The sequence below is a fragment of the Hippoglossus stenolepis genome, chromosome 24 (assembly GCF_022539355.2).
Source record: "Hippoglossus stenolepis isolate QCI-W04-F060 chromosome 24, HSTE1.2, whole genome shotgun sequence".
NCBI classification, from domain to species: Eukaryota; Metazoa; Chordata; class Actinopteri; order Pleuronectiformes; family Pleuronectidae; genus Hippoglossus; species Hippoglossus stenolepis.
In genome coordinates, this window is record NC_061506.1 from 285,813 (window position 1) to 308,820 (window position 23,008).

The following is a 23,008-nucleotide window of genomic DNA, read 5'->3' on the forward strand; positions in this document are numbered from 1 at the left end:
ATAAAGTGAATCGATTAAAAGACACAATAATCCATGAACTTGTTCTTTAATTGTCGTCTCATTAAGATAAAGTACATTTTACCGTGAATGTGCAGGATTCAAATATTAATTCAACTTAATGTTGAATATTTGAATCATTTTTTATGTTTTATGGAATCAATGGAATACTTGTAGTTTCGTTGTTTGATTTGAATCAGAAAATGTTTAAACATCAAAATAAAGTCTGTTATTCAGACGCTGCAGCAAAAACTCTCAGTAAAATATCAAACGATGTAAAATCAATAAAAATCTAATGAAATACTGAAAACAAACATCCTGGAAAACACAAAGCAACAGTTTTAATAAAGAAGAAGAAACTGCAACAATAAAATCATTTACGTGTGGAGGCCTATGAACCCATGAAAAAAAATCACGTGGTCATCGAGAGGATCCACGATGAGTGGGCGGAGTTAACGAGGAGGAAGTGGCAGCATCTGGAGAGCGTCGTAGGTGTCTCTGGTGGCCGAGCTCAGACCCTGAAGAGACGCCAATCAATCAACCAACCAATCAATCAATCAATCAATCAATCCATCAATCCATCCATCAATCAACCAACCAATCAATCCATCAATCAACCAACCAATCAACCAACCAATCAACCAATCAATCAATCAATCCATCCATCAATCCATCCATCAATCCATCCATCAATCAATCCATCAATCCATCAATCCATCAATCAACCAACCAATCAATCCATCAATCAACCAACCAATCAATCAACCAATCAACCAATCAACCAATCCATCCATCAATCAACCAATCAACCAATCAATCCATCAATCAACCAATCAATCCATCAATCAACCAACCAACCAATCAATCAATCAACCAATCAATCCATCCATCAATCAGTTAGAGTTTCAAATATTTATTCATAAATCTCACCTGATAAATCTGCTCGTTCTTTTTCTTACGCTGCAGAAAAAATAAAAGTAGTTAATATAAATAGGAAAATTTAAATTCAGGAATAAAGAAATAATAATTGTTAAATAATTAAAATGATTTAAAAAAAATCGAATCTATTTTACTCAAGTACTTTTATGTATATATATTAATACTATATACTAATGTTTAATGATTTGACTCATTGATGAACTGACCTCTCGTTTCACAGGAAGTTCTTTATATTCTCCGTCTGTTGGTCGGTTCAAGTCCTGGAAATTTAAAAAAAAGTGTAGAAATACAAATATTTCACACAGTAAAAATGTGAATATGATCAATACTGTTAAATATCTATAATAACGTTATTTTAAAACCTGTAACTGTTTTCTGAGGAAATAAAAAACAGTTTGTTACCTGGTAGGTGGTGTCATCGGTCAGCCAGCGGTTCTGTCAGAACGTAGAACATAGAACAGATTGGAATCATTCAGTCAATAAGGTTCTAATAGAATTCAACTCTTCCTGATTCCTCGAGGAACTGGGAAGATTCTTCGGTTCCTTCACATACATTTGAATTAAAGAACCTCTGAATTAGTGTATTGTGCTGATTTACTGTTGTTGAATCTCGTGGGGTTCTACAGGGAATGTTTCAGTGTTGATCACTGATTATTTTTGTTCTTTTAAGGGTTCTATAAGGTTCTCCAGTAAGTCTTCAGGGTTAATCAGGTTGTGTAAGGTTCTTTATTTAAGGTTTTAGTAATTCTCTTCAGATTCTGTAAGGTTATTTAAAGGTTCCTTTTGGGTTATTTGTGGTTCTTTTATTGTTTGTGTGTTCTTCAGGGGTTGTCAAGGTTCTTCAGGTTGTTTAAGGTTCTTGTAAGACAAAAAGAGTGAGAACCCTAAAAAGACTGTAGGTTGTTGAGAAAGTATCAGAACTGGATTATTGGAGGTTTGTGACAGAACTGAGACAAGGGGAGAACAGAGATAGAACCCTGATGTGATGGTGTGTGGTTCCTTAAAGAACCTCTGAAGAACCTTGAGAGAACATCATGTTTGTTGAGTGGAGGCGTGTTCATAAAGAGTTGGACTCACTCGTTCTCTCTCACTGTCTCTCACCAGTCCAGTGTAGCCGCCGTCGTCCCCGTTCGGATCCTGATCGTCCTCGAACTTCACTTTGGATCGAAAGAACTAAAGAAAAAAGTGAATGATGGTTCAAGTTATTTTGAACTTTTATTGCATCTTCAAGTCAAACTTTCAAAATAAAAGCAGCTGAACTGACTGTGATCAGCTCCTGTTCTTTCAAAATAAGAAGTGGTAGAGGAACACACCTTCTCTTTGATGAACATCCCAGTGATGATGAGTCCGTACAGGCCGAGGAAACCGTCCAGGATGTAGCAGAGCTGCGGGTCGTTCGGCGACATGGCGTCTGTGGAGGTCAGAGGTCACATACTGGATGAACAGTTTGTGATAAACAATGATATTGAACTTGTTCTTCATCTTCCTCTTCATCCTCGTATCAGCTTCCATTTCATCTTCACCACAGAAACCTCTGACGACCTTCACATCGCTTTCATTCACTTTACGAACGACTCTTTATCCTCAAACTATCGTACGACTCCATCAACGACCGACATCGCTCAGCAGCTGGAAACCCGTCTCCGTGGCAACAGCCAATAGAAACATGAACTGTCGTCAGAGGCCTGTGGTCGGATCAGAGATCGGAGAGAACAGGAAGTGTGTGCGTGAGCTGTAAACTGACACTGTGTGTGTACTATTGTTAATCATTAAATCTATTATACCTTATGAATATAAATGGTAAAGTAAAACATGAGTAATATTAATAAATGAAGTAAAGTAGAAAGCAAAATATTCTTTGTGACTGAACGAGTCAGAAAATTAAAGTTTCCTTCATTTTAACATAAAAAAACAAATGTTTGTGTTGTTTTCTGTTTCCAGAAAAACTCGGTGTTTATGAATATTAATATCAATAAAGATCAGAAGTCGCAGATTGAGTCTGAGGTCAAAGTGTACGCAGACGACACTGTGGAGTTTGTGAGGATCCAACATGGCCGCCACAGAGAAGCTGCTTCCTCCTCGTTTGTTAACGACGCTGCTGAAAAGCTTCTTCTCACAAATTAAACATATTTATCAATAAATATTTACACATTTCTACCAAATGTTTTGTGATTTATTTTTTATGTTTGCAGACGAGTCGTTCTCTAATCAAAATTTTTATTATTGTTTAAAAATGATTGTATTTAAAAACCTGATATTTATTCTTTGTCTGTAAAATCACCATTTTCTAAATAAAACATTAATAAAAACCAGAAATATTTGAACCTGAGCAGTTTCCTGTTTCATTTCTATTGTTCATCCACCATCTTCAAAAGGTTGAGAAGTAACAGGACGTCACATCTTCAACACGTTATTATATAATTAAGATGAGTTTAATTATAATTATTATAAAGAGTTTTACCTGTCGGAGGAAACACGAGAAGCAAGAAGACGAACGACTTCATTTCTCCTCAACACGATTTCACTCTTTAACAAAGAGACTGAACCACGGAGCTCGTCTGAGTGGAGCAGGAAGTGGTGACAGGTGACACACACACACACACACACACACACACACACACACACACACACACACACACACACACACACACACACACACACACACACACACACACACACACACACACACACACACACACACACACACTCTCTTCAACACAAAACTTTATACAAATCGTCCTTTTTCTATTTACAAAAGTAGAATTTCATAGCAAAGATATAAAGTTTTTATTCAAATGTTTCACTTCAGCTTGAAAATAAAATGATTTTTACAAACAACAGATTCAGTCAAAGTGTCAGAACCTATAAAGTTTTATATTTTCCACCTCAAATCGTTGTTGTATTAAACTTGGTTTGTCGAGTTGCTCATGAACCAACAAACATTTGATCTTTTGTATCTTCCGCTCAGTTTAATCCTGTTAATGTGAATTTAGTCAAACTAAAGAAAATATTATTTTTTCTTCAGCACTGAACAAAAATGATAAATTATGTTTTGAATCTTTCATTATCAGAGCAACAGCGCCACACATTGGTCAAACTCCAACACTGCACACATATACATATATATTAAGACACGATCGATCAGATTTCACGGCAGAGTGTATATGTTTATATATATATATAAACAGGTTCCTCATCTTGTGTATGATAAATAGAGTTGTGGTCGTTTTTAACATGTTATTATTTCTGATAATCTTTATGGCGTAGAAGACGACACATCTACTTCCTGTTTCCTGTTTGAAAATGTACGATTTAAATCTGTGGTGACATCATGAGAACTACAAACGAAGCATCGAGGGACGACGCTCAGTGGTGCTTCTCGTACGGCGTCGCCTGGAAATACTCCTCCGGAGTGACGGTCTTCACGCCACCGAAATAATCCAACACCCACACCTGAAAACAGAGGAGGAGCAGGTCGTTAACGAGACTTCCTGCTGTCTGATTGGCTGAAAACAGTGACGATGTCAGAATCAGGTGGAAACACATTTAAAAATCACATGGAGGTTTTTGTTTTGGTTGTAGTTCAGGTGCAGTTTTAGTCGTATTAGTATTATTACTAGTTCTAGCATTCGTAGTATTAATCGTAGACCTTGTCCTCGTACCTGTGTGATGTTGAACTTGGCGAAGAACCAGTTGTGATCTGTCGGCCAATCAATCATCTCCGGATGTCGACTGAACAGAGACTTCTTAGCAAACTCCGCCTCCGTGTCGTTGACCTGCAGCAGGAAGAGGAAGTGAGGCGGGGTCATGTGACCGCTCAGAGGCGGAGACAGGTGCGTGAGTGGTTACCTGGACGACGGATCCCGACAGGAGGACCCGGGCGCAGAGCGGACTCTGAGGGTCGTAGCTCTGCTGACGACAGTAGTCCGTCTGAGCCAGGGTCATGGACAGAGACGCCGCGGGGTTCACCTGCAGGGGGCGCCAGCGGGTCCCAGAGGACGAGAAGAGAAACTTTTCAGGACTTGATCGATTTTACACAAATAAACAGCGACGCAGAATCTCCCTTCTTGACGGTGAATTAATGGTTGAAACTACATTTTGATGTTTGTTTTAAATTTTGTGATAAAATATTAAAAGTAAATTCATTAGTTTTACTGTCACATGAACATGTTTAAATGACTTAATTCAAAGTTTTTAACTCGTTTAAATAACTTTAACAACACGACTAGTGAAACATCTGAACACACTATTAAAGTTCACGTGATCAAATGTCACATGTAACATGTTTCTGCTGCGTCATGTGACACAAAAACATTTCTCTCCAGAAACGGCTGAGTCACGGTGCATAAATAAAAGTGCTGAGTCACGGTGCATAAATAAAAGTGCTGAGTCACGGGAGAAGCTGTTATGTAAAGCAACGTTTTCAGAAGTTTTTACAAACGATAAAAGATTTTTCTTTAAACGTGTCAGAGGAACGACAGAAGAAATCAAACAGGAAGGTTTAGCATTAACAGTCGAAGAATAATTATAACATACAACATGAACTTAAATTCAATAAAAGTTATTAATATCAATTCCCCTTAAATAATACTACAGGAATATCACAACTTTAAACTGAATGTTATGTACATATATCATAGTGTGATATGAAATATGGTCAACTTTACAGCAGCTGTGTGGTTTTAATATAAGTATTTAAAATAAACACCAAATTAAAACCAGATGTTTGATGTGAACGGAGCCTTGTACATGAATAATAGACATTTTGGATAATAAGTCAAATTAATTTGTATAAATGGAAGTTTTCTACTTTCTTCAACACTCACCAGTAAACATCTTTTCTTTATAGAGTCTGTGTGAATTATTCATACGATAGAAGAGAATCATTCCATGTTTCTTTCTATGTAAGAAGTGTAGATGTGTGTAGATGCGTGTAGATGTGTGTAGATGCAGCAGCGGTGTGTAGATGTGTGTAGATGTGTGTAGATGCGTGTAGATGCGGTGTAGATGTGTGTAGATGTGTGCAGATGCAGCAGCGGTGTGTACCTGCAGGTCCTGCACCGACACCTCCATGCGGGTCAGGTACATGTAGGGCACCCCGGAGCCGGAGCCCTGCGGCCCGTCGCTCACTGACAAGCTGTTGGAGAAGGGTCGACCCTCCAGGGGGGGGTGAGAGGAGATGGTGGCCATGGAGGCCCAGTCACACTGGTGCGAGACGAAGCGGGCCACCCGGGCCAGCTGCTCGTGAGGCGGGATCCGGATCCGGAGTCCGCCCCGGGCCCCGGAGCAGGAGCACCAGAGGAGGCCGAGGAGCAGCGCGCACACAACCCGGCCAGCAGCGCTCATGTTCGGCCTCAGTGTTCCACGCACTGCGGGGGACCTGGAGGAAGACCGCTGGGAAACCACAGGCCCACATCCGCTCTGGACTTTCACAGTAAAAGACAACTCAACGGCAGAATACCTTCAAAATAAAAAACAACCTAATGTCAGACTAACTTCAAAATAAAAGACAGCCTATGATGGAGCAGCCCGTTGCATTATGGGAGGAGTTACACACGACTCCTCCTCCATGTTTGTTTTTCTCCTGAAGTCACGTGAATGTTCCACGTTCAGAAGTCATTCACCTACAAGTTGTTGCCAAGCGCCATAAAAACTGAAGAAGAAGAAGGAGATGTGAGTTTCTGAGAGTTTCTGATTCTCTGGGATCTTCCTACGAAGTGAAGGTTCTAAACATTAAAAGATTCAAATCAGGTCAATGCGTCTGTTTGTCTCCACGTTTTTAAAATGAGTCCTTTAGTCACTTTATACTGAAGTTAGTGTTGGTGAAACGTTATCCTGACGAAAATAAAACCAGGTCACAGCCACACTTATTACAATCTTTCAAAATAAAAGAGCCTCAGTTAATTGTTAATTGTCATTTTATTATGAAAAAACGTGTTTTTACAGAACAACAGTAGAAGTGCGTTTGTGTCGTGTTGACAGCGGCAGCGTCTGAACCTGGGTCGTAGCGTCACCGGGCCTCTCGACCTTCGACCTCGCAGACGTCACACAGGTTTTCCTCGACGACGAACTGACCCCGACAACCATCGCTCCCGCAGAGACACGTCACTTCCTGTTTCGGCAGCACGGCCGTGTGTCCGACAGCGGAGTAGTTCCAGGTGAGCTCCGTGCCGGCCTTCACCCTCCTGCACAGAGAGACACGTTAACAACCACGAAGAAGAACCACAAACAGCTGCTTCTCCTCTTCCTCACCTGCTGGTGAAGAAGGCGATGACGGGGAAGGCGGGGTCGTGGGAGTCGGTGAAGACGTTCTGGACGAAGAGGTTCGGCCGGCAGCTGTGCTGTTAACAGAGAGGATGTCGATGTTCTCAGCCCTTTCATAATAAAACACCCAGTTCATTTCTTCCTGTTGTTAACTCACGTTGATGAAGCGGCTCACGTTTCCCTCCCGGCTGGCGTCCAGAACATGAACGTCCTCCACCTTCGCCGCTCTCTTCAGACTCTTCTGCTCCGACGTCTCTGAGCCGCTCTTCATGCTCACCTTCTTCGCCGTCTCCACGGTAACGCCGAGCTTCTGGTCACCTGACGGACGATGTCCCTTCACTTTAGATTGTAAAGTAATGGGACCTGAAGGGGGCGGCGGCTCCGGACCTCCCAGAACCACCGTCTGAACCTGAGGAAAAAAACAAACAAAAAAACACCATTCAGTCGTTTTAATTCACGTCTGATGAAGAGAAGTGACGACGGCGTGTCTCTGACCTGCAGCGCAGCGGCGTCCGGCGGCCTCTGGATCACTGGGACGTGCAGAGGTGGGGAGGTGGGCGGGGACTTAGGTGGCGGAGACGTCTCCAGCAGGTTGCTCCGCCCCTCCAGGACCGGCGGGGCCAGCCACTCAGTGACGACCTCCACCTCGTCGTCTGACGGGAGATCGAACCTCGCCAGTTTGGGCGGCAGAGGCTCCAGGGGAGTCTGGACCCGCTGCAGGATCACACCTGGAAATCAAACGCGTTTAACTTTACATGAACACATCCTGGATTCTCTGAAACGTTACCGTTGGCTCACCTGCGTAGATGCAAACAAAAGTGCCACGGTCCACGTCGTCACGGCAACGCACGCCCCAGCCACGGTCCTCGGTCTGGAAAACCTGGAGCCGGACTCTGATCCCTCGCTGGACCAGACGGTTCTGACAACGAGCCCGGTCACAACCGCACCACGGACCGCACTCATACAGCCTAACACACACACAGACACAGACACACACACACACACACAGACACACACACACACACACAGACACACACAGGTAAGTATGTAGACATCACAACGCTCCTGAATCTGTAACGTCACAGTTGTCCTCTCACCCTGACGACTCGGGTTCACTCAGCCTGTGGTGGCTGTAACAGCGCCCTCCTCTGTTCATAGCGATGCAGGCGCAGCTCTGTGCGTCTGTGCAGCCGTCGACACAATCGCAGCAGGCGTTGAACAGCGTGGCGCCGCGGCTCAGGAAGCAGCCGTGCGGCCAGCGGTCCCTCCTGTAGCGGAACTCAGCGGGACGGGCGCCGCCGTCACTGGGGCACAGCTCCACCGGTGTGGGCTCCACGCCACGACTCAGGTCCAGCTCTGGACGCTGAGACCTCGGCGCCACAGGAGGGTCCAAATGAACAGAGCGGTTGAAGGTGAAGAAGTCGACCTGGAGGAGGAGCATCCAGTTATTAAAAGTTTCACTGAAGTTTCCGGTAGACTCTGAACGCAGCGTGATACATCAGCTGACCTGCAGGACGTCGTCGATCTCCGTAGCCAACAGGAAATCCATCACATCGTCATGGTTACGAAGGATCTGTCCACAAGGCGCTCTGTAAACCACGTCCCAGTCGTCTGCATCCAACTGCTCCGCCTGCTGGGACTCCACAGGCTCCGCCCCCCCTCCAGGTGACATCAGCTGCACGGCGCTCAGTCTCTTAAAGCCGCAGAGCAGCGGAACCTTCAGAGGGTTCTGTGCCCAGAACAGAGGCATGGACTGAGGCATGCTGGGTAAACTGGGCATGCACGTCTGGAAGAGACAAGAACAATGTGTTCAAATTAGAAATCACAGGAACACGTGTTCACAGCGTGTGTGTTAGTGTGTGTGTTGTGCATTGTGTACAGCGTGTAGTGTTACCTTGCAGCAGGTGTGGGGGTGGTACTGCAGCTGGACAGGGGCCAGCAGAGGCAGCAGCTCCTCTCTGACAGCAGGGGGCGCTGCAGGGCTGGACAGGCCATTAGTGGGAGGTACGGGGGAGGTCGAGGGGGAGGGACTGTGGCGGGGGAAGTCAGCTGGCAGCACCTCACCTGTTCAGGTAAACAGGAACCAATCAGTGGTCATACCCCCTGATGCCAGCAGAGTTTCAGAATAAAAGCCTGAGTTTACCTGCACCGATGACCACCTGGACGACGGACGAGTCCTGAACCGACACCGAGGGACACAGGTCCAGAGACTCCAGCAGCTTCAACGCCTGAACCAGCTCTGATCAACAAACCACATCACAGCGTCAGGACAGGAAACGCCACGGAGCGCCCGTCATCACAGCAACATGAAGAGGTCAAAATAAAAGGTCCAACCTTTGTCTGTGGCCGTGTTCTTCTTCAGGACTCTCTTCAGGTGGTCCAGGTACGACAAGACGCCGTTAAACAACTGATCCACGTCCTCCTCCGCCCAGAAAGCCTGGGCTCGCTCTGAAAAACAAGTTCACATCATTAAAGTCCCTCACTGAAGCTGCTGTCACACCTGAACTCCTGAGATCCTCCATTCTTCAGAGGGGCCGATCTGTAAAACGCTAATGTCCGACTGAGAACCTTCCACGTTTCTGCAGAACTTCTCCATCCAGTCCCCAAGTGAACCCAGCAGGAGATGCTGAGTCTGAGCAGAATCTGCTGCTGTGTTGTTCATGTGTGAAAGAGAAGCTGGAGTCCAGACCCAGTTCTCCACAGTTCTTCTTCTGAAGAACATCAGGAGACGACGCAGCAGCAGATTCTTCTGTTTCCTGTTCGCTCACACGAACACGTGAGAAGTAAAGATTTAGTTTATAATGAGATAAACACAACACAGATGTGTCACTGATCATTTCATCAACTTTTATTTTCATTACCCATCAACTGTCAATCATTCGATTAGTTGTTGGGTCCATTAATATCAGAAAATGTCCATCTGTGTTTTGGCCTAAAAACACACATGGACTTTTCTATGATGTTTATTTTCTCAGTTCAGATCAGTAGTTGTTAAAAACACTAAAATGATGTTTACTATCAGGTTTATAGAAACCTGGACCAGTTGAATCCGGACCAGTTTGAAATCTTCCTTCTCACCAACATCTCGAGGATCCAGCGCTGCAGCTGCTTCTCTCATCTGCAGACAGCTGTTAGCTCCCAGCTAGCTCCCAGCTAACAGCTAGCTAACAGCAGCTTTATAACCGCGAACTTTAACCAGAGGAAACTTCGTCGAACCAACAAAACAAACTGGAGCCGAGTTGAAGTCACTCGAGCTCAGTTTGAACCGGAGCTCGTGTCTCCATCCATTCAGCCGAGGGGAAGCTAACCGCTGCTACAAGCTAACGGCTGCTACAAGCTAACGGCTGCACGGACATCAGGACTACACCTGAGAGGATTTCAACATCGTATTAAACACAACGTCCATCAAGTTCAAACTCTCGATCTTAAATAGAAAGTTAGAAGCCGTCTCCTTCTGCAGGACGGGATTTACTCTCTCGCTACTTTGGTCCCTAACGGCCACCGTCGAGTTTCAGGAGCGATTCTGCCCCGGTCTGGTCTTTCAGGTATTTTTTAAAATCTATATATTCTTTAAATTGTTTATATGTTGTTAAATTCTTCTTATAAACTAACAGATAGAAAAATATATTAAAGGTTTTTCTGGACTTTTTTAACTTCAATTGTACTGATCGAGCTGTGTCTGCCTGCGAGTCCGTTCTCAGGGAGAAGTCACAGCTACAGTTTGAACGGACCTCTGACGGCCACCGTACCGCAGGATACGACATGTCAACATGTCAACATGTGAGGTTTTAACTGTGAATAACTCAAAGTTAAAATGAACATTTACTGATCTATTTAAACGGCATAGTGTTGATGTGAGTTTCACTGCACAATGAAAACACGGCTTTTAATCTGAAGGCTCTTCACAGACACTTCCTGTCGTTTTGTAATCGTGAAAAAACGTCAATGAAAGAGAGAGATCCATGACAGGTGAGTTTCATTTAAATGGTTCTACTGGTTCTACTGGTTCTACACTGAGCTGGACCACAGACTCACTAACATCTCACATCTAACTCTTCCTCGGAATGGTTCTACTGGTTCTACTGGTTCTGTGGTTTCTACACTGAGCTGAACCAGTAATAACATCAGCAACACCAGTTACTACAGGAACGGCTGTAATAACTCCAGTTACTATGGTAACACCTGTAATGGCTGTAATAACTCCAGTTACTATGGTAACGGCTGTAATAACTTTGTACAGTAACAGTCAGATTTCCCCTGGCCCCGCCCTGGGATCCACCCCCGACATGACACATAATAAAAATCAATCTATTAATCAATCAACCACATTAAAACATTTTAAGATTAAAAAAACAAGTGGCAGCCATTTAGATTTTCTGTTTTACAGCTGTAACAAATATAATAGATCACAGAGTTTGTCATTCTCTGATGTTAACTCTTCAGGCTCCTCCTCAGGTGACATGTCTCAGGTGCGGCGGGCAGTGGGCGAGGCCTTCTGGGCGATGTGTGCGGCAGACTCCGCCTCCATGCCGGTCCACTGGTACTATGACGTTGACGACATCCGGAGGGACTTTGGCGGCTGGATCTCCGGATTCTCGTCACCCAGAGAGCGACACCCATCCAGCATCCTGAGTCTGTCCAACTCTGGTAGAAACTCCGCCCACCGGACCAAAAACAATCACATTCACTTATTTAACAAACTGTTATCGATCTTTAAAAATGACTAAACTTAATTTGTGTTATTGGGCATAAGTTTTATCACGTGTCCGTTTGTCGTGTCGCAGCCGGCAGCGGTCGGACCGCTTGGTCGTCCGGGGTGAAGCAGCCTGACGTGGTCGGTAACGTGATTCTCCACGATAAACTGAACCTGTGGAAGTCATCCAGAGGCTCCGTTCACTATCACCAAGGTAACGCTGGTCACGTGCGGAGCTCATGAGTTACGAGGTTGGATGTGGTCGTCATGTGTCCGTGTGGTCTCCAGGTCTTCAGGCGGGTGACAACACCCTGAACGCCCTCTGTTCCCTTCGAGTGGCTCGGTCGCTCGTTGGGGGGGGTTTCACCGACGTCTCTCAGCCGGACGCTCGAGCCACCGTGCTCTCAGACTATGTTCAGTTCCTGACGACGCCCGGCAGCCACAACGACACCTACGCCGAGTCTTCCCACCGCTCGTTCTTCGCCGACTGGCAGGAGAGCAGACCGACTTCACCCCGTCAGGTAAAACAAGCGCCCCCATCACACGTCAGCCGCTTTTACCACATGACCTCCGGGTCACGCTGTTCTTTGTGTTTTCCAGGTTCTGACATTTGCAGAAAAACGCTCCAAGTTTAAGTTGAGTTCCTCGTTCCCGGACGGCCAGCTGGACGCAATCGGCTGCCTTCCCATGAGCCTCCCCTTCATCCTGCTGTCGGCCTCGGCCAATGAGGAGAAGGCTGTGAGTTTTCTACACCTATGAAAAGATGCAGCATGACAGATGTCGTAGAGAACAAACGTCCATGTTCTGTTCTCATCGTCCAGGTCGCCGCAGCGGTGGAGTTTGTGAAGCTCACCCACCCTCACCCCAAAGTGTCCGAGTACGTGTCCATCTACAGCCGGGCGCTGCACGCGGTGCTAGGGGGCGCCGGCGTGCGGCAGCAGGCCGAACACGCTCTGAGGAGATTGAACGTCTGGGACGTCTGCCAGAGCTACAGCCGCAAGGCCGCCAGGTCGAGTCACTTTCACAAGAAAAGACTGATATTAAAGGAAGGAGTGAGCTTTAAGTTTCTAAAATTATTTTGATGTGAAATACCCGTTCAGCTTTTGATACTATAAGCACTTCCTGCAGGTATTTCACAATAAAAGCCAAGAGAAGGGATAACATACTGTGAGCTTTTAATGTGAAACAGTCTTACTCTGAAGTTCAACATAAAGACCCATTTTTTAATGGATGTGGTTAAAGTTCGTAGATTAATTTCAGATATGTTCTATACTCTTAACGACAGTTTGTGCGTCGCAGGTTTCTCGTGTCGTCTGAGGAACGACTGAAGGTGCATCAGAGCGCCGTCAACTACCTCGGCCTCGCATGCTACACCAAAGGTCAGAGAGCGCTCAGCAGGAAGTCTGTAGAATGATCTAAAGGTTTTATTTTGAAAGTCTTACCTGTGTGTACAGGTGCTCTGTCCAGCATGTTCTACCTGGCTCACGAGTTTCACGACGACCTCAGAGGAGGAATCCTGACAAACACCAACTGTGGAGGTTCGTACACTTTCACAGTGAAAACAGGAAACAGAATCCAGTTTATTTTTGCAGTTCAGTACTTTTCTACTTGTCGTACTGATACTTCCTGTGTGTTCAGGTGAGAACTGTAACCGTGGCGCGGCTCTGGGTGCGCTGCTTGGGGCGGGGGGGGCGTACCTCGGAGCCAGCATCCCTCAGGAGTGGAAGGATGAACTGAGAGACGCCCAGGACTTCATCCCTGACATCCTGAAGATGCAGTGAGAGCAGGCGTCGCCCCCTGAAGGAGTGGAGGAGAACTGCAGAATTGCATCGTTTGTCTTCCTGTTCACAATGTTTTATTTAAGTGAAACTGTAAAATGTGTTGAAAGTTTCCACTTTGAACAAATCCATTGGTTTGTTTTGATTTTTTTGGAAAAATAAAACCAGTTGAGAATTGGAACTGTTTCAGTGTCGAGATTAAACTTCAGTTTCAGATTTGAGAGAAACTGTTTGGCTGTTTTCAATCTAATTATTATGTTTTTCACCTAATTTACATGAAATATTTAATTTGGACGAATCTGGGAAGATTCTATATTTCGTTCCTGTCTGAAGAGAAAATAATTGAATTCAAACTTTGCAGCAAACAGAAATTTTGAGTTTGGTCTTGTTCATTACATCATTTTGTCCAAACTTAAACATAAACCTCTTTTGCTCTTTCTCTGATTGGTTGATGAAGGTGTTGGATCATCTTTTCCAGATCACTTCAAACCAAAACCTGTGATTTCTTTAAAATTCTTTCAAAACCATTCAGAGTGACGGAGCTGCAGTCGGAGAGCTCAGCTGATATTCAGGACGTCAGAGGACGTTTCTGTGTTTTCAGTGTTTTTGACCTTTGATCAGAACAAACATGGCGTCTGTGAACGGAGAAACGAGGCGATTCTTATTCCTACAGCTCCTCATCGCCTCTATCCCAGCATGCACTGGGGTTCCTGAAGGTCACTCCTCTGCTTCTTCTTCTCCTTAATCTCATCTTCGTCTGTATTCAATTTAAATGAACGAATGAACTTCTGTCCTCCAAGGATCGGTGTCAGTCAGTGAGCTGTATGTTCTGCTAACAATGCTAAAATGACCATAGAATGTTTTTCTCCATTGTTTCCACTTCAGCTATATGTGCTAGAATTTATTCAGTAGCCGACGTTTAGTCCAAAAACTGACGTTCTAAACTTCTTCATTGTATTTTATAGTAAATAAAAAAGTTGTTGACTCAATTGGAATCAGGAAGTAAACATAGGGACACGCTCGCTAACAACTCGACAACTAGCTCTTTGGCTTTGATAAATAGTCATGCTAATGCTATCAAAACTTCACGCTAGCTGAAATGATCTTCACTGTTATTCCATAACGTCCCTCTAGAGGCCACTTGTCCTGTGTTGTTGTGTTAAAGCAGGAGTGTTTGTGAGCAGACCCGAGGCGAGCGCTTTCCTGCGTCGCAGTCGTCGGGCGAACTTCCTGCTGGAGGAGCTGAAATATGGAAATCTGGAGCGCGAGTGTCTGGAGGAGAAATGTTCCTACGAGGAGGCGAAGGAGATCTTTGCTCTTCCTCAGCAGCTGGTCAGTCCAGATACAAACAATGAATAAAGATGGACTACGTGTAAGCTCCTTAATCAGCTGGACCGCCCCCTGGTGGCTGCCTGCAGTAAAGATGATAAACTCTGCCTCCTCCATGTTAGCAGATGGGACATGGACCAAACAAAAAAATCTAAGTAGACTTTCAGTAAATGTTTGTCAAAGATGGTTTCTGTCATTTCAGGTCGTTTGTTTGTTGAAATGTTTCCGATCTGTTTGGTTTTGATTAGTTATTGATGATATATATTGGTCAAGAGCATGTATGGGCGGGACCACTACGGCTAAGTAGGGCAAATGACGTCATCATCACAAGATGGCAGCGTTCAAAGCAGAGATATTTTGGCTACATTATTTATCGTGTGGAGACGGTCGTCCCTCTTTCTTTTCAGTCTCAAACGCTGTCATGGTTTATAGCAGCTACTGTTACTGTCCTTAATTTGTTTCTCGTCTTTTTCAGGAAGCCTTCTGGAGGACGTACACAGGTACTGCAATATGACGACCTTTAGGGTTTTTAAGATTCATGTAACAAACATCACCTTTAAGTGTCAAATGTTTTACTTTGGAACTGCGCATAGCGGTGGACCAGTGCCTCTCGTCCCCCTGTAAGAACGGAGCCACCTGTACTCGCCACGTCAACACATATTTCTGCAAATGTCCATCTCGTTTCCATGGATACAACTGCAACAAAGGTAGGAGCAATGCTGGCTGCAACATGAAAGTTGATTCAAAGATGAAGTCAAACAAAGTCGTGGTTTTCGTCCGTGTCTCTTTACAGTGCGTTTGACCTCCAGCAGCTGTCGCTATAGAAACGGCGGATGTGAACATTTCTGCAGAGAGTTTCCAGATCGTCCTTACATCTGTTTCTGTGCTCCGGGATACAAACTGGGTCCGGACAACAGCACCTGTGTGCCCCAAGGTCGTAGTGAAGCTGTAGTGACGCTGTAGTGACGCTGTAGTGACGCTGTAGGGATGCTGACACGAATCAATAATCTGACAACGTAAACAACAAGAACGTGTTTCTCGTCCCTCTGGTCCAGATGGCGTCCCCTGTGGAAGACCTTGGCCACACATGTCCCCCAGGGTTGTAAACGGGAAAGCATGCCCTAAAGGACAATGTCCATGGCAGGTATGTTCCTGAACACGCATTCCTTAGCGTGTTTTAAATATCCAAATATCCAAAACAGTAATGTCATGTAACTGACAGTGTATGATGATGATGATGATGATGATGATGATGAAGAAGAGTCTTCGTCTCTGTCCAGGCTCTGTTGACTGCAAATAAGACTTTGATTTGTGGAGCCATCGTCCTGTCAGATCAGTGGATTTTAACCGCAGCTCACTGTGTTGTGATTAAAGGGATTTTCAATATCAGTGTCGGTAAGATGATTTTTTTTCTGTCTGTCTCGTGGACTTGTAATCTGAAACCTATTAAATATAATATATATATATATAATTGATTGAATATATAAAACTTGTGTCCCTGTGCAGGGAAACATGATTGTCAGAACCCGGAGGAGAAGGAGCAGAAGCGGCGTGTGGTCAAAGTGCAGATCCACCCAGGCTACAACGAATTCAGCTACGACAGCGACCTGGCCTTGCTGAAGCTTTCCTCCCCGCTGAAACTGGGCCCCCTTGTGGTGCCCATTTGCCTTCCTGCCCGGAACAGCACCTTCATCAGGGCGATGGCAACTGTCCGCCACTCCACCGTGTCCGGTTGTGGCCGCATGGCGGAGAGAGGACCCATCGCCAGTTTCCTCCAGCGACTGGTGCTGCCGAGGGTCCCTCTCCAGGAGTGCCGCCTCCACACCAAGCTTAACATCACCCGGAACATGCTCTGCGCCGGGCACAGGGCCGGACGTCATGACTCCTGCCACGGTGACAGCGGCGGTCCTCTGGTGACGCTATACAAGCAAACCTGGTTCCTGGTGGGCGTGGTTAGCTGGGGGAAGGGCTGCGCCAATGAAAACAAGTACGGCGTCTACGCCAAAGTCAGCAACTTCCTGGACTGGATCGAGAACGTCATGTCCACCGTCTGAAACACGACGCTTTTGTTAGTTTCATGATTCTTCTCTCAAATTACTGATCAGTCATTTGTTTTTCACATGAAACATGTATCAACTTTATAAATCTTCATTAAAATACAGAGAATATAGTTTGACGGATATATATCTACCTCTGAAATCCTGTATAATAAATATTTCTTTGTGTTTGTAATTGTTGTGAAATGGATCTTTACATAACGTGAAATATCAGTTATTGTAAAAAATATATATATTTAGTAAAAAATAAAGAGAAATTTAAGAAAGAAACTTAAATCTGTTTCAGAAGTATATTTATATATACATAGACAGATGAAAATAATATACATATTTTGTATAGATTCAATAGAAGGATGTTTTTAAATAACTATAATAGATCATTATAAATAACAATTATTTCAATTACAATGCTATGTATACTACTATACAAGCAAAGTGCATTAAGCAGAGGATGTGGGATCAATGGATACCCAACATCTAAGCTTCTAAGCTAACAAAGAAACAGCTGTTAGCTCCAATGTCCGAAATCTGAAACTGCTCTTACAACTAGACATCGTAACGCACAACAACGATGTAACAAGGAGGAGGACGACAGGTCAGAGATCAGAACCAAGCCCCAGTAGAACCAGGTCCAACACAAAGGAACCTGAGGTTGAAGATCATAACTAAGATGGAGACTCAGTGAGAAGGTACCTTCAGAAACTCTGCGAGAAGATGTGGATGCAGCAATAAGCACGATCTCTACTGTGACCATCACTGAGCCGAGCTGATGTCCTGCAGCAGTAATCCCAGAGGTGCTGGACACAAGATGAACACCACCAACCACAAGGAGCAGTGCCCCCCCCCCCCATGGAGAAGATGCCTAGAGGCCAAGATCAATGCAAGTCAGAGAGAAGTTACTGCACAAAGAAAGAAATAGAACAACTCCAGACCTGAGGCACTGGAGACCAAGAGCGACACCAAAGAGGAGGCAGGAGAATAAACAGGACGTTCTCCATCCTCCATATGGCTCACATATTTATTTATGTCTTCGTTTTATCAATAGAAATATTGCTTTGTGTTTTTACACATTTTTATGAGTAGGTGACAAAAATGACACAAAAAGTAAAAAAGAAATGAACTGAAAAAAAGATGAACTATGTCAAATTATTTTACATTTTTATTTAATGATTCAAGACGGAATCATCGACTAGTTCCCGAAAGAAACAAACGTTATTTTACACTTGAGCTAAATCGAGAGAAAGAAGAGGATGTTTCTGAATAAATCGTCAGTCGTGTTATAAATAGAGAAGATGATTCATTTAGATTCCTACGACTTGTGTTTCTGCTCTGGACTGAAGATGATTATTGATCAGTGTCATTGTGTCACACTGGATGTTTCCAACATGTGATCGTCTGCAGGGACGGTGGGGGGGGGGATCAGACTTTGCACCTGTGGGTCGACAAAGAAACAACAAGCACCAACTTCCTGACGACACCAGCGATGAGGCTGAGCGTCGTCTTCACCCTGATCGTCGGCTTCAGCGGCTGCCGGCCGGCGTCAGGTGAGCAAACACTTCATTTAACACGATAACGTTAATAACAACGCTGCAGCAACTCTGCGAGGCCGCGTTTGCTATGCTAGCATTAGCATGCTAACATGTTCCGGATTGATGGCTATCTAATTTTAGCATGTTAGCATAATAAATCCAAAGATTGATTTTTTAATTTCAGATATTTGATCATAATAAATCTAAATAAAAACTTTGATCTGGGTTAAAATGATCATTGTTTTAATTGTAAGAATGAGTGTTTCCATTCAACTGTTTTCCCGGACGTAACAAAAACTTGGATATTTACACAATTAGTATTTGTTAGAACCCCCATTCTAGATAAACATATTAATACAATGTCAATGTCACCAGTTAGGATCGTTGTTAGGATTCAACCTCTGGGAACCACAAATGTCTACCAAACCTAATGGAGAGACAGTTGTTGAGATATTGAATTTAAAAGAACAAATATCAACCTCATGGTGGCGCTGGAGAAAGAATCCGTCGATCCCCATAGATGCATCGTCATGAATCTCGTTCTTTGACTTTTTGTCAGTCTTTCTGGATCCAGATCGCGCTCACGACGTCCTGGTGCGAACTCGCAGGTATAACTCGGGCTGGTTCGAGGAGCTGCAGAAGGGAGATCTGAAGCGAGAGTGTCTGGAGGAAAGATGTTCGTACGAGGAGGCGCGGGAGGTGTTCGAACACACGGAGAGCACGGTGCGACTCAAAAACACAAACTCCAGTAGAAATACCTCACACTAATACCTTGATCAATTTAACTCAATGTATCCGCCACGATTATTAGATCAGATCCTTCTGGAGATGTAACACAAAGAAACACGACACGAGGCCACACAACGAAAGTAATGTAAAATTGACGTCTATGTGTTTTTTGTTTCTTCAGGACGAGTTTTGGAAGACGTACAACAGTAAGTTATCACACACTTTAATCCCACTGTTGTTCCTGTTTCATTTCAGAATAAAGTCAGAGTCAATCCAGGAGCTAATCGAGGCTAATGCTAGTTCCAACATTGATCTTAACGAGCATCTCGACAAACCCGGAGTTAAAATCACTCGCAGGCGAATTATGGCACGAATGTAGAAAATCTGTTTAATTATCTCTTTAATCTCAATTAAATCACGATTTTTAATCAGTTTCCTGGAGTTAAACTTCAGACTTTTACTCCACTGACGTTGCATAATGGCTGTGACTTGTTTTGTTGTTCAGTCCCGGACACCTGTAAGTCCAACCCGTGTCTGAACGGCGGCAGCTGCTCTGGCCAGGATTCATCCTACACCTGTTTCTGTTTGCCACCATTCAGCGGACTCAACTGTGAGCTCGGTGAGAAACGAACAAAACAGACGATTACTGGTCGATACGGTTTGATGGACCAACCAAGACTCGAGTATTGAGGTTTTCATTTATTTACTTATTAACCTGAAACAGCGAAGGATAAAAAAAAGCACAATGTGAGAGTTACACAATTTCCGGTGATATTTATCACATGTATATTTGGAGTTATGGAGTTCCTCCGGGCTCCGTTATGGGTCCTGTGTTATTTTCTATTTATATGTTACTGTTGCTCCTTTTAAGTCGACTTTGAAAATCACTTGCTTCACGTCTATGCAGATGACTCAGAAATATTTTTGTGACAAACTCTTTCGTTACATTATTGGAATATTATATTAATATAATATTAATATTAATATTATTGCTTGAATTTGTATTTATAATTTCTAACATGTAGCATTGTTTTGTGGTGAATGAAGCTATTAAACTATTATTGCAGAGACCCTGGCCGTCTCCAACACCTGCCTGCTGGAGAACGGAGGCTGTGAACATTTCTGTGATGATGACGAGGAAGGACGAAGATTAAACTGCTTTTGTGCGGATGGTTACTTCCTGGATGTCGATGGGCTGAGCTGCATAGCAAAAGGTGCGTCGGCCTCATTCACTTTAATAATAAGCTCGTAATAACAAGCTTCAGGAAACAAAGAGGATTGAAGACTACAGATGGTTAGTGTTAATAATCGACACAAAAACACACTTTCATTTTAACGTCTATCAACTGTTTTACTGTTGAGACACTAATCGGCCGTCACAGGGACGAGACTAAAACTAAAACCGGTCCCATTTTTCCTAAACTTCACCTGATTTATATTTGAAACCAATGTAAACAGGTAAAACAAAACCAAAGTGGTTTAAGTACTGATCCCTGTGGTACACCGCAGCAGAAAACTGTTTTATAATCAAATGTAAAACTTTGTTTGGAGACAAATCTGCATCATATCTGTTAAACTTGAGAATCTGCATGTCTCCGTGGTTCAGAGTCACTAGCGTGCGGCATGGTGCCCGTCCTCCAGGGGGGGAACAGAGAGCAGCCGCTCGACCCTCGAGCTCGAATCGTCGGGGGGACAGAGTGTCCCAAAGGGGAATGTCCCTGGCAGGTACGCTCCACATGTACTGTTCATGTTTGACTCCAGATAAACCAGAGCAGAGTCCTCCGGTACTTTGCTAGTAAAAACTCTCAAGATAACAAATGTGTGTTTTGTTTGGATGTATAATAAAATAAAAACCCACAAGACAAATAAATGATTGATTTCATGGTTTAATATTTAATAAATCAGAATTTAACTATGATAGAAAATGTTTTGTGACATTAAAATGGAGCGTTTGTTTTGAAGGTTTTGCTGATGTACAAAAATAAAGGTTTCTGTGGAGGAGTGATTTATAAACCAACATGGATCCTCACAGCGTCTCACTGTATGGAGAACATAGACGTCCAGCTCCTGCAGGTGGTTGCAGGTACGAATCCCTCGATAAACAAACACCGGGATGTTCTATTGTCTGAACTTTAGAATCCAGGAGTGATTGATTGCTCGACCCTGCTCTTTGTCTGACAGGCGAACACAACACACAGATGGACGAGGGCACGGAACAGTTCATCCAGGTGGTCGAGATCATCATGCACGAGAAATACGTCATGCAGACGGCCGACAACGACATCGCCCTCCTTCGCCTGGCCTCGCCCATCATCTACACTTCATATGCCGTCCCGGCCTGCCTGCCGACGCGCCCACTGGCCGAGCTTGACCTCTGGGCCGTCAGTCTGCACACGGTGAGCGGCTGGGGGCGGAGGGGGGAGCTCGGGCCCACCTCGCACATCCTGCGGCGCCTGAAGGTGCCACGGATCCGGACGCGGCAGTGTGTGGAGGAGAGCGGCGTGGTCCTCACAGGAAACATGTTCTGCGCCGGATACATCGAGGGCCGCCAGGACTCGTGTAAAGGCGACAGCGGCGGGCCCCTGGTGACGCAGTACAAGAAGACAATGTTCCTGCTGGGAATCGTCAGCTGGGGGAAGGGCTGCGCCCGACCGGGTAACTACGGCATCTACACCCGAGTGTCCAACTACCTGGAGTGGATCCACAACCGAACAGCGACGGAACCGAGGAACGTCACAGAAGCTTCGCTGCTCAAGTTGACGAGCTGAGGGGCCACAGGGCCTGAGGAGGAACCTCTGAGGAGGAACCTCTAAGGGCCTGAGGAGGAACCTCTGAGGAGGAACCCCTGAGGAGGAACCCCTGAGGAGGAACCTCTCTGAGGAGGAACCTCTGAGGAGGAACCCTTGAGGAGGAACCTCTCTGAGGAGGAACCTCTCTGAGGAGGAACCCTGAGGAGGAACCTCTAACCCCTGAGGAGGAACCTCTCTGAGGAGGAACCTCTAAGGGCCTGAGGAGGAACCTCTGAGGAGGAACCCTGAGGAGGAACCTCTAAGGGCCTGAGGAGGAACCTCTGAGGAGGAACCCCTGAGGAGGAACCTCTAAGGGCCTGAGGAGGAACCTCTGAGGAGGAACCCCTGAGGGCCTCTGACCACCTGAAGCTGCTTCCATCACATAATCGTTTTCATCACATATGAAGATTTTATGTTTTTAATCATTTGTCTTATTCTGGGTTTTCAACAAATTATTCGTCATCTTGACATTTTATAGAATCTCCTCAAACTAAATGAATAAAATCTAAAGATGCATATAATTTAGTTTAATAATGATAAAATTATCACAGAAACATTTGAAACATTAGAACGAGTAGATTTTTATCTTTGTGTCGAGCTCATTTGTTTCATCTGTGTGTGCGTGTGCGTGTGTGTCTGTGTGTGCGTTGCGTGTGTGTGTGTGTGTGCGTTGCGTGTGTGTGTGTGCGTGTGTGTGTGTGCGTGTGTGTACACAGTGTGTTTATACAGTCCAGTGTTTGATGTGGTCATCTGCTCTGAACTGTGACTGTGAACTCTGGACCTTTCAGAATAAAACATCTACTATGATAATAACTAGTTAAAAAACCTAAAGTGGTTTTTAATCTTTTATAGAATTTGATGTTAAAACTTTGATTTTCTTCAACAGTGAATAAATGTTTGAATC

At 44.5% G+C, this 23,008-nt stretch overlaps 6 protein-coding genes across 11 annotated transcripts; 3 read left to right on the top strand and 3 right to left on the bottom strand.

The window, feature by feature from the left end:
- Positions 1–29: 29 nt before the first annotated feature.
- On the bottom strand, positions 30–3,553 carry LOC118103410 (T-cell surface glycoprotein CD3 zeta chain). Of its 2 annotated transcripts, none has more exons than XM_035150325.2 (7): positions 3,398–3,553; positions 2,250–2,347; positions 2,038–2,109; positions 1,339–1,371; positions 1,143–1,196; positions 928–957; positions 30–515 (listed from the first exon to the last, which is right to left on the bottom strand). In XM_035150325.2, exons 1-7 carry the CDS (start codon positions 3,438–3,440, stop codon positions 450–452), a joined length of 396 nt encoding a protein of 131 aa, XP_035006216.2. In that variant the 5' UTR covers positions 3,441–3,553; the 3' UTR covers positions 30–449. The 2 variants fall into 2 exon arrangements, with proteins under 2 accessions (XP_035006216.2, XP_035006215.2); XM_035150324.2 differs by having other exon boundaries at positions 2,014–2,109.
- A 155-nt stretch (positions 3,554–3,708) lies between these two features.
- Positions 3,709–6,385, bottom strand: creg1 (cellular repressor of E1A-stimulated genes 1). The gene is made up of 4 exons (XM_035150323.2): positions 5,983–6,385; positions 4,786–4,905; positions 4,599–4,712; positions 3,709–4,389 (listed from the first exon to the last, which is right to left on the bottom strand). The coding sequence occupies exons 1-4, from the start codon at positions 6,280–6,282 to the stop codon at positions 4,303–4,305; spliced, it is 621 nt and encodes a 206-aa protein (XP_035006214.1). The 5' UTR covers positions 6,283–6,385; the 3' UTR covers positions 3,709–4,302.
- A 451-nt stretch (positions 6,386–6,836) lies between these two features.
- On the bottom strand, positions 6,837–10,420 carry setdb2 (SET domain bifurcated histone lysine methyltransferase 2). 2 transcript variants are annotated; one of them, XM_047339063.1, is made up of 11 exons: positions 10,279–10,420; positions 9,535–9,648; positions 9,344–9,439; positions 9,095–9,264; positions 8,708–8,986; positions 8,298–8,626; positions 7,999–8,168; positions 7,696–7,928; positions 7,358–7,609; positions 7,189–7,272; positions 6,837–7,121 (listed from the first exon to the last, which is right to left on the bottom strand). In XM_047339063.1, exons 1-11 carry the CDS (start codon positions 10,316–10,318, stop codon positions 6,981–6,983), a joined length of 1,908 nt encoding a protein of 635 aa, XP_047195019.1. In that variant the 5' UTR covers positions 10,319–10,420; the 3' UTR covers positions 6,837–6,980. The 2 variants fall into 2 exon arrangements, with proteins under 2 accessions (XP_047195019.1, XP_047195018.1); XM_047339062.1 differs by having other exon boundaries at positions 7,189–7,277.
- Positions 10,421–10,604: 184 nt separating this feature from the next.
- Positions 10,605–13,852, top strand: LOC118103408. Of its 3 annotated transcripts, XM_035150320.2 has the most exons (11): positions 10,605–10,745; positions 10,902–10,980; positions 11,109–11,169; positions 11,656–11,847; positions 11,985–12,107; positions 12,182–12,414; positions 12,494–12,631; positions 12,715–12,902; positions 13,193–13,272; positions 13,348–13,431; positions 13,532–13,852. In XM_035150320.2, the coding sequence occupies exons 3-11, from the start codon at positions 11,163–11,165 to the stop codon at positions 13,672–13,674; spliced, it is 1,188 nt and encodes a 395-aa protein (XP_035006211.1). In that variant the 5' UTR covers positions 10,605–10,745; positions 10,902–10,980; positions 11,109–11,162; the 3' UTR covers positions 13,675–13,852. The 3 variants fall into 3 exon arrangements, with proteins under 3 accessions (XP_035006211.1, XP_035006213.1, XP_047195029.1); XM_047339073.1 differs by lacking the exon at positions 10,605–10,745 and having other exon boundaries at positions 10,885–10,980; XM_035150322.2 differs by lacking the exons at positions 10,902–10,980; positions 11,109–11,169 and having other exon boundaries at positions 10,610–10,745.
- A 290-nt stretch (positions 13,853–14,142) lies between these two features.
- Positions 14,143–17,232, top strand: f7l (coagulation factor VII, like). Its single transcript, XM_035150317.2, has 8 exons — positions 14,143–14,387; positions 14,840–15,003; positions 15,476–15,500; positions 15,594–15,707; positions 15,794–15,934; positions 16,056–16,144; positions 16,281–16,395; positions 16,507–17,232. The coding sequence occupies exons 1-8, from the start codon at positions 14,300–14,302 to the stop codon at positions 17,052–17,054; spliced, it is 1,284 nt and encodes a 427-aa protein (XP_035006208.2). The 5' UTR covers positions 14,143–14,299; the 3' UTR covers positions 17,055–17,232.
- A 1,262-nt stretch (positions 17,233–18,494) lies between these two features.
- Positions 18,495–22,190, top strand: f7 (coagulation factor VII). 2 transcript variants are annotated; one of them, XM_035150315.2, is made up of 8 exons: positions 18,495–18,601; positions 19,146–19,309; positions 19,497–19,521; positions 19,821–19,934; positions 20,383–20,529; positions 20,922–21,040; positions 21,278–21,398; positions 21,497–22,190. In XM_035150315.2, exons 1-8 carry the CDS (start codon positions 18,541–18,543, stop codon positions 22,081–22,083), a joined length of 1,338 nt encoding a protein of 445 aa, XP_035006206.1. In that variant the 5' UTR covers positions 18,495–18,540; the 3' UTR covers positions 22,084–22,190. The 2 variants fall into 2 exon arrangements, with proteins under 2 accessions (XP_035006206.1, XP_035006207.1); XM_035150316.2 differs by having other exon boundaries at positions 19,161–19,309.
- The last annotated feature ends 818 nt before the right edge of the window (positions 22,191–23,008 follow it).